The sequence below is a fragment of the Hakea prostrata genome, chromosome 9 (genome assembly GCF_041222555.1).
Source record: "Hakea prostrata isolate BN-2017 chromosome 9, UWA_Hpros_2, whole genome shotgun sequence".
Taxonomy (NCBI): Eukaryota; Viridiplantae; Streptophyta; class Magnoliopsida; order Proteales; family Proteaceae; genus Hakea; species Hakea prostrata.
The window spans coordinates 61,053,945-61,066,970 of NC_142608.1; the positions used below are offsets into that span (position 1 = coordinate 61,053,945).

At 37.3% G+C, this 13,026-nt stretch overlaps 1 protein-coding gene across 1 annotated transcript; it reads left to right on the plus strand.

Annotated features, from left to right (window-relative positions):
* The first annotated feature begins 8,942 nt into the window (after window positions 1-8,942).
* LOC149005977 (receptor like protein 22-like) lies at window positions 8,943-10,608 on the plus strand. The gene is made up of 2 exons (XM_089136015.1): window positions 8,943-8,991; window positions 9,371-10,608. Exons 1-2 carry the CDS (start codon window positions 8,943-8,945, stop codon window positions 10,606-10,608), a joined length of 1,287 nt encoding a protein of 428 aa, XP_088992141.1.
* Window positions 10,609-13,026: the final 2,418 nt, after the last annotated feature.

Below are 13,026 nucleotides of genomic sequence, written 5' to 3' on the forward strand. Positions count from 1 at the left end.
TTGAGAACTGGGAAAGGGTATTTAACAGGTGAGTCACATATTAATGAAAAGAGCGAGATTAGTGACCACTATGATAAGGAGAATGTTCAAGTATCTCCTAATAAAAGTTTATCTGAAGAACCCATAGAAGTTGAGGATGAGGCAGTTGCTTTAGTAGTACCTAAGTTTGGTGAACCACTATCAGAAACTATGAGAAAATAGCAAATTTCAAATAAGAGTCCTTATGTTCCTAAGGCTCCTTATCCTAGTCGTCTAGTTAATAAGAAGAAGACTGCAAGTATGGAGAAAATTTTTGATGTCTTCAAAAAGATAGAAGTGAATATCCCTCTTTTGGATGCCATATCCCAGATCTCCGCCTATGCAAAAGTGTTGAAAGATTTATGCACTCATAAAAGAATCACTAGCATTCCCAAAAAGGCGTTCTTGGCAGGTAACGTTAGTTCTATAATTATTTAACCTTTAGCAGCCAAGTTTAAGGATCCAGGGAGCCCTACCATAGCTTGTGTCATAAGCAGTACACACATTAAACATGCTTTACTTGATCTTGGTGCAACTGTGAATCTTTTGCCTTACCATGTTTATAAGCAATTAGGATTAGGAATTGAAAGCAACTAGAACTACTCTTCAGTTGGCAGATAGGTCAATTAAGATTCTCAAAGGGATGGTTGAAGATGTTTTACTGAAAGTCGGAGAATATATTTTTCCAGTTGATTTCATTGTGCTAGATACTAAACTTTTTTCAATCAAAGATGAAATCCCAATAATTCTAGGAAGACCATTTTTGGCTACTAGTAATGCATTAATTAATTGTCGAAATGGTCTCTTACGGTTGTCTTTTGGAAATCGAACTGTGAAATTTAATATGTTTAGGATAGGGAAACAACCACAAATAGAAGAAGAGATCAATATTCTTGAGGAGTCTTTGGATTTTCCTAATGATTTGATTACCAACTTTGAGATTAATTGTGTGAAACCCGGCCCTAACCTTAACCCGAATACTCTTGTGTTTGTAGGTCCGAAGACCCTAAGTAGAAGTGAAAGTCAACTATGGGCTATATCAGTAGAAGACATGGTGTTCGACTCCGAACCCATGGAGATTGACAGTGATGCCCCATACTTGAAGACTTTGATTGATCTAGAAAAGAGACTGCACCTTGATGAAGAGTAGAGTGGTTGATGACCTTGGAGCATGGTTGATATGTTTTGAAGCCATTTTCTCATGCTAGCTAAGTTATAATTTATGTGTTTAAAGTTTCGTTTGATTCCGATAAGAGAAAGGCCCTCAAATCCCTGTTTCAGGCTTTGCTGACAGCCTGGGTCGACTAGGTCAATCAACCCAGCCAATCGACCCAAAGATGCTGAACTTGAGCAGAATCTTCTATTTAGGTTATATTGCTATATATACCATAGTTGTAACAACCCCCGTATTTCTAACCTGAGATCCGTATTTCAGGTCCGAGAACCCGAAGGTCTAGTCGGGTAAATTTGTGGAGTGTCCAGATTGAAGTCCATGATCCATACCCTGAACCCATGGATCTGGATCCCTTGTCTGAAGAGCCTACCTTGCTTGGTAGTTGGTTTTCTGGAAGACAAGTGTTGTTCGGAGATGTCCGGAATGAAGGTAAGATCTCCCCCATCTCTTCTTTAGAGCTAGGTTGTCCTTGGATATCAACCCCCTAGCAAATGCACCCTTGTATGGTAAATTACATGGGGGCAATTGCTAGCAGCGGTCGATCAAACCAAGCGACCGCCCGGTCTGTTTTCGGAGTTTTTGCCCTATTTTTCCCCTTGACTTCTATAAAAGGTAACCCTCGTCCAAGTAACGAATATTTTATTCGTGGTTGCTGATTTTGGAGGTTAGACGGCTGCGGGGAAGTTCCGAAAGTGGATCTGAAGTGCTGGCAGTGACCTGGAGATCAGTCCTTCCTTTTTTTTGGCTTTCTGAAGTGAGGTAATGAATTCACCCTTTATTCTTTACCCTCTTTGTCTATTATTTTATTGTTAACCCATCCCCTCATCATGGTGGTCACCCTCTTTGATTCATCGTAACTCTCTTTCCAATCTACTTGATGAGATTCTTCCGAAAACGAAACCCTGCATTCGTGAAAAGGAGAATCCAGTCAAGGGGAGAGTTCTGGGTAACCCAATGATGGTTTTTGTTAGGATTTCCTTCACCTTTTGGCTTGGGGAGTGTTAGATTCGAGATTTAGGTCATGATCACTCGAAATCCGGATTGAAAACGGGTGATCAGAAGCCTGAGTTTCGGATTGAAACTCTCTGTTTTTGTGGCGGTCGCTCAACTTAAGCGACCGGCCCAAGCAACCGGCCGGTAAACAGTGACCAAATGACTTCTGGTTTTGATCCACCTTGATTCAATTAACTTATATATTATTGTAACACTGTGTCTAGGTATTCTCTGTTTGAAGAGAGAGTCTTGTAATAGTTAACGGATCTCTTTTTACGGACAGTTTACTTATATGCAGGTAAGGACTTTCATTCCTATCTTTATGTATAGACTTGAACATGCTAGTCCAGTGTCTATTAGAACTAGTAGTTCTTTATATATGCTGCTGTAGTCATGTCTTATATATTAACCTTGTTATATTACTGCTGTTTGTTTTGTTTACTTATATACTTTGATGATTATGAATGTTATGTACTGATGATGGTTAGTATGTGGTCCTGATGGATGAGGTATTCCTCTGGGATATCTTAGCTTGGGATATCAGAAGGTTGTGGTATGGGACACATGTCTGCTGATGTCTCCAGCACTGTCATGACTATTGGATGACATTCTTAGGTAGAATCTAGAATTGCATGGTTAGGTACCCCACATGCTACTACCCTTTCGGTATGGGGATTGAAACCGAGTGACCCATGATGACAGTGATGTGACGTTGGTCCACTGTTAGTCATACAAATGGTAGGGTTGCATATGTTAGGGTTGGGCTCATGGACGTCCAAGGAACAGACCGGGTGTCGTGAGGAGTCATGAGAGCATCCGCCCCAATAATATGTGGATGACCATAGGGTTAAGGAGTGGAGTCCAACAACGGTAGCCAGTCCGTGAGGGTTCCCATTCCTAGGTTGCAAAGGATACTGAACCGAGTTGGTTGGTGCCATAGGGGATGTATCTGGACTTCATGTAGACATGTTACCAGTATGACCTTGCATTGGATTAGAAACCCCGACATGCGCCAGTACTCATTACCAATGGTCGTGGTAAGAGAGTGTTGACTTAACCCCAGCCATGGTTTGTGAGCCAGGTGTGGACTTTCCTTTTTTCCCAGGATCCCTACAAAGGTAACCAGTCCTTGCCGGATCAGAGTGATGAGACTTACCCAGAGGAGGGCTGGTGTATATCTTAAAGCATGTCAACTATTAGAGACCTACATAGTTAGAAATCATAGTGTCATTCATACTTTGCATTCATTCATATCATTTATGCATATATGCTTTGTTGGATAATTGATGGGAATTATGATTGTTTCTTACTGAGTTCTTTAGAACTCACTCCTTTATGTTGTATATGTTTATTAGCCTGCACAGAAGAAGGAATTGTACAGGAAGATGGACTGGTTTCCTATGAAGGAACCATCCTGTATGAAGAGGATGTGGCAGCGTCAGTGGGAAATGGAGATAGCCTGTGCGGGAGCTCCTGCGGGTGCATGGAGTGCGCTTATCGCACCTATTGATGGTCAGAGATGGAAGGTGGTTAGACAGTTCGCTCAGCGAATGGAAAAGAACTGGAGGACACCTTATCTTGAGATTCATGAAAAACATTATTTAAACTTAGAAAAGGAAACTGGAAAGAAATTGATATAACTCTTTTGTTTACTTCCGCTGAACTCTTATTCATTTTTATTTAATTATTCTTTCCTTTTATTATTGTTATTGGAGTATTTGGACTCCTGTAATTCTTTAAATTCATTTATTGAACTTTTTTTTCTCTTGATTGTCTATATTTGTATTTATTATTGTTGATAGACTAAAACCGTGGATCCTGTGACGGATCACTCCCACGGGTTGTCGAGCGGGTAACCGAGACCGGCGGGTGGGGTGTGACAATAGTACTTCATAATTTTAGTATCCCTAGCCTCCAAAACACTTAGAGAACGAAGGGAACTCATCTTCAAGCCTCCAAAAGTGTTGAAGAAGATCAAACCTTGCAAAATTGCAAGTTCTCTCTCTTGTTCTTCAATCAAAGGTTAGTATTCACTCTAGTATGTTATTGATTCATTCTTTCTATGATCACTCTCTTCTCTGAACTGAGATTACGATGAAGATGCTGCAACCTTGTAGTCATATCTTCTACAATCTCTTTTCATTCCCTATGCTATGGTCTTCATATTCATTCTCAACATGATTCTTATGATTTCTTCTTAAACTATGATCATATTCTTATTTTGATTTCTTCTAGCATTATAGATGCTTCTCCATGATTATTCATATACTTGATTTACTGTATTCATATACTAGAATGAGATCTCATCATCTCTAATTCATCTCTTTCATCCATAGCTTGTTTTCAATGAAAACCATGATTTTACCAAAATAGAAAGTATGATTCCAAATTAGTAAGTAATGGTTCTGATCGATGTTTGATGTCTAAAATATGCTTTTTAGTCTTAGACTACTATGTTAGATATTCTCTCCAAGTTTCGTAGCATTCCGGATTGTATAGAATAGGTTTCGGATCAAAATTCTGTTTTTGGACTTGCATTTCTCTCTGGACAGATTGCCTGGGTCGACTGAGTCAGTCAACCCAGCCAATCAACCCGAAGTGTGAATGGGATTTCTTCATCAATTTCGATTCGATTAATGCTTATTCTTTTAGGACTACTTCTTAATGATTGTATGATGTTGTTCTAGGGTTTGTTTGCTAACTTTGGATTCATCCTCTTGTCCGTCCAGAATATCTTCAAATCTATTTAAGGTAAGGACAGTTGTTACCATAATTACATAGATTGCATGAATCCTAGTTTCTAATTTGGGAACTACTTAGATTTACTACTGTTATGATAGTTTCTATTATGATATGAATGCTGCAATTACAGTAGGATCTTATTTCCTTATTTACTTTATGTACTTGATCATGTATGAATACTTATTCATGTATGTTGCTTATTCTTTTGATCTTGTCTTTATATACTTTTCTGTTTGATGAGATATCTGTCGTGGATGATATGACTGAATTGGGATTGTGATTGATTAGGTATGATTTGGGATTGGGGAATGTCTTTTTGACATTTCTGTCCTTGGACATTAGTGGAAATAGTATGGGATATTTCCAATGTTGCCCTTTGACGCTTTCTCGGATTATTGGTTGTCATACCTAGGATTTGTCTAGCAGTGTTCGGCTAGGATTCCCTGTTATATCAGACCTGATTCAGAAGGGTATTGAGACCGAGTAACCCGTGGAAGCAATGGGGGTTTATGGGTGCTCAAGATCGGTAACCAATCCGTGAGGGGACATAATCACATTGTGGATACTCGTAAGAGGCCATTTATTGGTAGGGTTGCAAATAGCTAGACTTGGGCTCATGGGCGCTCGAGACCGGTGAGTTATATCTGTGAGAGGACGTGAGAGCTTCCCGTCTACTATTTGTGGATGACCAATAGGGTTAGTAAGTCCGGTGAGTAATATCTGTGACTCTAATGTGAAGGATACTGGAAAGGATCCCGAGAGGGGAAGAATGGATGTATCTGGATCTTAGTTGATATAACCAAGTAGATGACTTGCATTTGGCTAGGCTTTACCCTGACATGCGCCAATACTTGGACCAAATGGTGATGTGAGAGAGAGGTGACCTAAACCCCAATCATGGAATGTCCGAGAGGGATGCCTTAACCAACTAACACCGGCAGACCCAAGATGCCAAGATGGCTGAGGGGGAGTGAATGACCTTCCTAAAGAAGTATGGTGCTATGACTTAAAGCATGTCTGCCTTTAGAGACCAACATACATAGAGTTAGACTCATATATCCATTGTCTGTCTCATATCATACTGCATCATGCTATGTATTTGTTACCATGTTATTTATCTTGTTATGGAATGACTTGCCTTGAGTTCTCTTGAACTCACTCCTTTGTACAAATATCTTTTGTTAGATTATACTACAGGTGTTGATGATTATGAAGCCCAATACGAGGAAGCACAAGCTGAAGAAGCGTACTACACGCAAGGTGCTGGCAACTATGAAGATAACGTTGAAGATCCCTCGTGTGGTCATGCTTCGTACTATGATTAGTCCTACTGTGGAGTGGGAGCGTCTGAACGTGATTGATGAAATCTATGTTTATGAAGACGTTCTTTATAAAGTAGAATAGACTCTAGCTTAGTTTGATTATCTCTTTCTTACTTTCTTATGGAACCAGTTGTAATATTCTTTTGACTTTCGAACTACATTCCGCTGTACTCGTGGAGTGAGATTCCGCCTCACTTTACATTTTGATTATATATATCTATTGGTATCATTTCTGCACTCTGATGATTATCTCGTTACTTTGCTTTGATCTATTCATTAATATTGATAATATTGATTTAGTCTTGTTCTTGATTATATTATTGGGAATGTGGGAGGTTGATTTCCTCGATACTTGATCTTGTGGACTGTGGATCACACACTCAGGTATGCGAGATAGGGTACCGGCTGGGTGGATGTGACAAATTTTGATTATGAATTTCAAGAATGTATGGATATGTTGGATGATGATAGTGAAACTTTTTTTTTCTGAAGTCTTAAATTTTCACACACCTTTAGAGCCTATTAAACCCCTATCCATCTCTATTCCTAACCCCTCAATGATTGAATCTGCCAAGCTAGAATTGAAAGAGTTGCCTTCTAATTTGAAGTATACTTTATTGGGACAAGATAATTCTCTTCCTGTCATTGTTGTCTCTACTTTAACTTCTGACAAAGCAGAAGAGCTCATCACACTGTTGAATGATAATAAAGAAGCACTAGGTTGGTTTATCACAAATATCAAAGGTCTAAGCTCTTCCATTGAACATCATATTCATCTTATGAAGGATGCTAAACCTTATAGAGAACCTCGACGTATGATGAGAATTTTCTGTGACATTGTGAATGTTTTTCTTGAGATCTTTAGAGATGACTTTCTATTCATGGTTTTTCTTATTTGGAGTGCATTCCCCATCATACATTGATATTGAAGATAAGACTAAAGCTTCCCATGATAAGCTCACCTTGACTAAAAGGTATACCCCTCATTTGTCTTCCTTATTTATATTTTCATGCGTGCATTGAGGACATTGCATTACTTAAATGTGTGGGGGGGGGGGGAAATAGCTTCTTTGTATATTTTAATTTTGACTTTTGGTTAGTATACATATTCTTTCTTTGCTATGATGTGTGAAATGAGAGTGATTTTGGTACCCATCGTGAACACATAAAAACCCTACTGAGATGAAGGTAACTTCTATATATGTTGAGATAGGACTTTCCTTAGAAAAATAAAAGGCCCTTAACTTAAGGTGTTGGACCATCTATGGGTTTTGTGGGTCCTTGTTTCTTTGGCTAGGAGTTGAGATCAATTTTTTGTATGGCATGACAAAAGTTTCAAAAAAAAAAAAAAAAAAAAAAAAAAAAAGGATTAGAAAGAAAAAGTTGAATTCCTTGGAACTGGACAGGGCACTCCTACTCAGGAATCGAGGTGACTTGATCGAAACTCTTAGGAATGAGATTATTGAAAAGAACTCTTGCATCATTGTCTATGTGGGCATATGCAAAGCAAAGCTACAAAGTAACTTGGGTTTCTGGTGTTTGCTCCACCATGTCATTCAAACCAACCATAGTGGAGTAAAGTAGAGTTCACTACTCATAAGAAAAAGAGAGATAAATACAAGTGTCATCAATGCCTTGGTAAAATTGTTTGGTAAAAAATACTTCAAAACCATAGTCCTTGGTCCCCTTACTTTATGAGTGGTTTTCCTTAAAGAAGATGTGTACTTGAAAGATATAAGGTGAGTCTTTGATTGAGATATATGCTTAGTCTCAAGAGTCAATATGGGGTAATAAAGTTCAAGTGTGGGGGATCTTAAATCAATGGTGAGAAAAATTGTCAAAGCTGTTGATCCTGTATGAGTACTTACCAATTGTTGGAGTTGGAATTTGCAATGTTTTATTTTGAGCTAAATTGGAATTTTGGATGTATATTCTTGGCAAACATCCACGAGACAAAACTCGTCCTCTAGGGGTAACCTAGTGGTTTAAAGGCTTGTTGCACATACTAAGTGTAACCGTGATTCCTACGAAAGTGAGTTAGGATTTTATTTTGTTGCATTAGTTTCTTATTTGCATTTGTATTTTTTTCCTTTTATTCTTACTTAAGGACAAGTTAGTCTAAGTGTGGGGGAATCTGATGAGCACATTTATGTGTGAAATCTTAGGGCATAAAGCATGCATTTTACACACTTAGAGTGGAGCTACCTTGGGTTTTATGTTACTTTTGCAGATTTTAGGACTTTTCGAGATTTAAGCAAATATTTGAAATTTTGGGTATGAATCATGCAATTTTATACGTCAAGAGGTCCATTCAAATTCTCAAATGCCAAAATGGGCCTGATCTGGAGCATGATGGGCTAGAGATGTGATTATGGGTCAACTCCGAAATATTTAAGAGATAAAGAAGGCAAATTTGAAACATCTCTTTTAAACCTACGTTCCCTATCAGGACTCACGTTAGACTCCAACAATTTATCTTCAACAATACAAGATCTCCTAGGGAAACTCCCTTCTTTAAGAGAACTTTCTCTCAGTTCCACAGAATTGTACGGTGAGATTCCGAGGAACATTTTTCACCTACAACCACACTTAGAACTCTTGGATTTATCTGATAACCATCTTCTCTCAGGTTACTTGCCTGAGTTCCCTTATGTAAATTCTCTACGATGGTTATTACTTAGTTCATTACCACCATGTGGAAAGTTGTCCAACTCATTCAGGAATTTGAAGTTGTTGGAGCATGTGAGTTTTTCCAATTGTAGTTTATCTAGACCAATTCCTTCAATCTTATCTTCATTTGCAAATCTAACCAATCTTTTTAACTTAGATCTTTCATATAATAGTTTGACTGGTCAAATACCTTCATTTTTCAAAGACAAATTTCCCAATCTTCATACGCTAGATTTGGGAAACAATTTTCTTCAAGGACCAATCCCACCTTCATTTGCAAATCTAACCAATCTTGCTTACTTAGGTCTTTCATATAACAACTTGAGTGGTCAAATTTCTTCATTCTTCAAGGGTGGATTTTCCAATCTTGTGAGTCTGTCCTTACATAACAATTTACTTGAGGGCCCCGTCCATTCATCTCTATTCTCTATCCCATCATTGTTGTTTTTAGGTTTGTCACACAACAAATTGAATGGTATTCTTGATGATGTTGATCATGATGATGACTTTTCCCACAATTCTAAACTGGTTGGCAAAATCCCAATCTCATCAACTTGTAATGGAACCAATCTTAAAGTTCTTGATTTGTCATATAACAAATTAAGTGGTGTGATTCCCAAGTGTTTTGGTCACATGATTGGAAATATATCAGTCTTATTTCTAGAGCAGAACAACTTACATGGGCCAATTCCTGCTTCTTTCAACAAAGGATGTAGACTACAAATGTTAAAGCTCAACGGAAATCAACTCCAAGGGGACTTACCGAAATCAATGGCGAAATGTATTGGCTTGGAGCAGTTAGATATTGGGAATAACCACTTAAGTGGGACTTTCCCTTTCTGGTTGCAAAGCCTACCTCAATTGCGTGTACTGATTTTGAGGTCAAACAAATTCTATGGGCCTATTTCACAGAAGTTAAAGGTTCACGATTCTCCTTGCTTTCCAATGCTACAAGTATTTGACATCTCTGTAAATAATTTTACAGGATTACTACCATTGGACTATATTTCTCAATGGAAGTCAATGTTAGTTGGTAATGCATCTCGATTGGGCGCTTATTTGTCTTTGCAAGATGTATCTTCTGGTCATGATATCATCGAAATGATAAGCAAAGGGATAGTTTTGGAGATGGAAATGATCTTTAGCACATTTACTGCCATAAACCTTTCTCACAATAAGTTTGGAGGAAACATTTCAGCTACAATTGGAGTACTAAAAGCACTCATGCAACTCAATTTATCTGCAAATGTCATTACAGGCCAAATTCCAACTTCATTTGCTCAATTAATTCGATTGGAGTCATTAGATCTTTCCAAAAATTGTTTGTCAGGGGAAATCCCCCAACAAATGGCAAGTCTCACATCCCTTGAATTTTTGAATTTATCAGACAATAATCTCACAGGAATGATTCCACAAGGACCCCAATTTGGAACTTTTTCACCTGCATCGTATGAAGGAAATGTAGGATTGTGTGGATTTCCATTACCAAAGAGATGTGGACCAATAATAGAAAGACCATTGCCTCCAGTTGCTTTAACATTGGAAAAAGAAGAAGATTATACAATAGGTTTACTCGATTGGAGATTCATGATTGCAGGATATTGTTCTGGAGAGATAATTGGGGCACTCATTGGGCATACTATGTTTTGGAGGATTGTTGGGTGCTTCAAGTTAACCTCAAGAGTGTAAAGTACAAGCCAAAGCAAAGGCCAATGAAGATCATAAGCCATGGAAGAGTAAAATGAAAAGCCACCGATCATGTCATTGAGTAAGAAGGTTTGTGTTGCATATTCCATAATACTTATGCTAGTATATGTGAAAATTTTCCTTCTCTTTCCTCTATTATTTTTTTGTATACTTAAGGCTTTTTTGTTATCAATTCTCATTCTCTATTTTGTCAATCTAAAATAAATGAATACAAGAATCCATTTTTGCTCAAAAATGAAAAATAGTATGCTAACTTTTGTCAAGAATAAACTGTGGAATTAAAAATAAATTTGGGATGTCATAATGAAAAATGCTAGTAAAAATAGAGAAAAGAACATCATGTTTGAGAGTGGGAAAAATGAGAAATAGTAGGGTTTTCATAAAAAGTATATATGTTTAGTTATACTCTCAATTTGCTTTTGAATTTTAAGAGACATGTGCAAAAATGAATAAAGCTTTTGAGCCAGAATCCATAATAGACAAAAAGTTCATTATGCACTTGTTGTCTAGATTTTTTGTAGGTTGGACACTTTAGAGGGGCTTAGAGTCTGGGTAGTGCCGTCAATTACAAATGGCACACTCTCAAAATTACAAGTTGTACACTGTTAACATCTTATAAAAAATTCTATTAATTCATTGAGTGAAACGATCATATTACCCTCGTTAGGGTCAAAAGACATAACTACCCGCATTTAAACCCTCATACCCAACCCTTATGTGGGTGAAGGGAGAATACACCCACCCGAAACAAAACAATCTTTATTCAACCCACATTCCAACGCAACACTATTTTGTAATGAGAAATGTTACCCAGCTCTTCTTCTGATAACCCAAGACCCAATTCATCATTTTCATAAGCAAAATCTAAGGAGAGACTCTTTTGGCGACGACAGTATTGCAACATCGCAAGTTCCCCACCTGTGAGACAAATGTGAAGAAAAACGATGGTAGCGATTCCTTAGAAGATAAGAAAGAGGGAACCATAACCTTACGAGCTTTGGAGCATTCAAACCCTTTAATAGAAGCTGGAACGCCGCTGCAATCTGAAAGAAAATTAATTCGTGGATTTGATCCCATTCATTTCTCAATACTTGAACTTCTCTTTGCCAGAAACTAACCCTAGTCTAAAATTTCTTAACTTTTGCTTAATTCATGGATTTGACCACATGAGGTGCTTGCGGCATGGTAGGGTAAATTTTCCATAAAACAACTCATTCAAATTTTTAGGCCACATCCAACTATGCGAGTGAGATCCCATCCATTCAAAATTCCATTCAAGTTCAGCAAACTGTAAGATTATACTGCCAATTTGAAACTTATAATCCTCTTTCGAGTTCTTATATTTGGATTTATTGCTTTTATAAAGAGAAGAATGAAGAACAAGAAACACCAATTAGAGTTTCTAATCGTGCAGATGCAAACCCAGATTGAAGTTTTCGAGAGATTTTCTAGCAGGGGACGATGAGCGGAGAGATTTTCCGGTAGGGGTGTGGTGGTTTCTTGTGAAGGTGGGCAATTTCTGATGAGGTATAGGTAGAAGAAGGGCACCCACCTAAGTGTTGGGTATGAGAGGGTTTAAATGGGGTTGGTTATGTCATTTGACTCTAATGAAGGTAATATAGTCATTTCACTCATGAGTTAACAGAATCTTGGATAAAATGTTAACATGTGTAACTTGTAATTTTGGGAGTGTGCAATCTGTAATTTAAGGCGCTAAAGTGAGGTACCCAAAGTTTAAGCCCCACTAAAGTATGCAACCTGTAAAACACTCTTTTGTCCATTATAGAATTTGATGTCTTTCTATTCATTTAAATAGGAATAGGATTCAAAATGAGTACTAATCAAATAAAAAAAATAAGTACATCAAATATAAAAATTAAGAAAATGAGAACAAGAATTGATAAAAAAAAATAATAATAAAAAAAAAAGGCCGTTAATGTTGAGCTTACATTAGAGTTTCAGTAATTTCAATTTTAATTTTTTGAGTTCTCATTTATTTCAATTTCAATTATCGTCCTTTTAAGTAATTTCTATTGATGAACCTATAATTGGGAAATCCTATGATTGCGAGGGGAAAATGAATTGACAAGGTTGGTATCCTATAGATATGTTTAGGGTATTAGGAGGCTGAGAAATTTTTGTCTCATTGCATTACCTTTAAATTTGATTATTCGGCTAGTATTAATTCTACTATAAAATTTAGTATAATATAAAGGTTTAAGATGGTTATAAAAAAGGAGAAAATCTCTTAGATCTTCTAGATAATTTTATAAGAAAGCTAAGATGTTTAGATCATGTTTTAGAAGTATTAAACCTCAAAATAGTATCCTTTACTTATTGAAACCCTACTTTAAATTTCATAAACACACATGCAATTGACGTACGACATAGTTGGATTTT

Coding starts and splice junctions, on each gene's coding strand:
- LOC149005977 (XM_089136015.1), top strand. CDS start 8,943: ATGTGGAAAGTTGTCCAACTCATTCAGGAATTTGAAGTTGTTGGAGCA. Junction 8,992..9,370: donor ATTTGAAGTTGTTGGAGCAT/GTGAGTTTTTCC, acceptor TGTTGTTTTTAG/GTTTGTCACACAACAAATTG.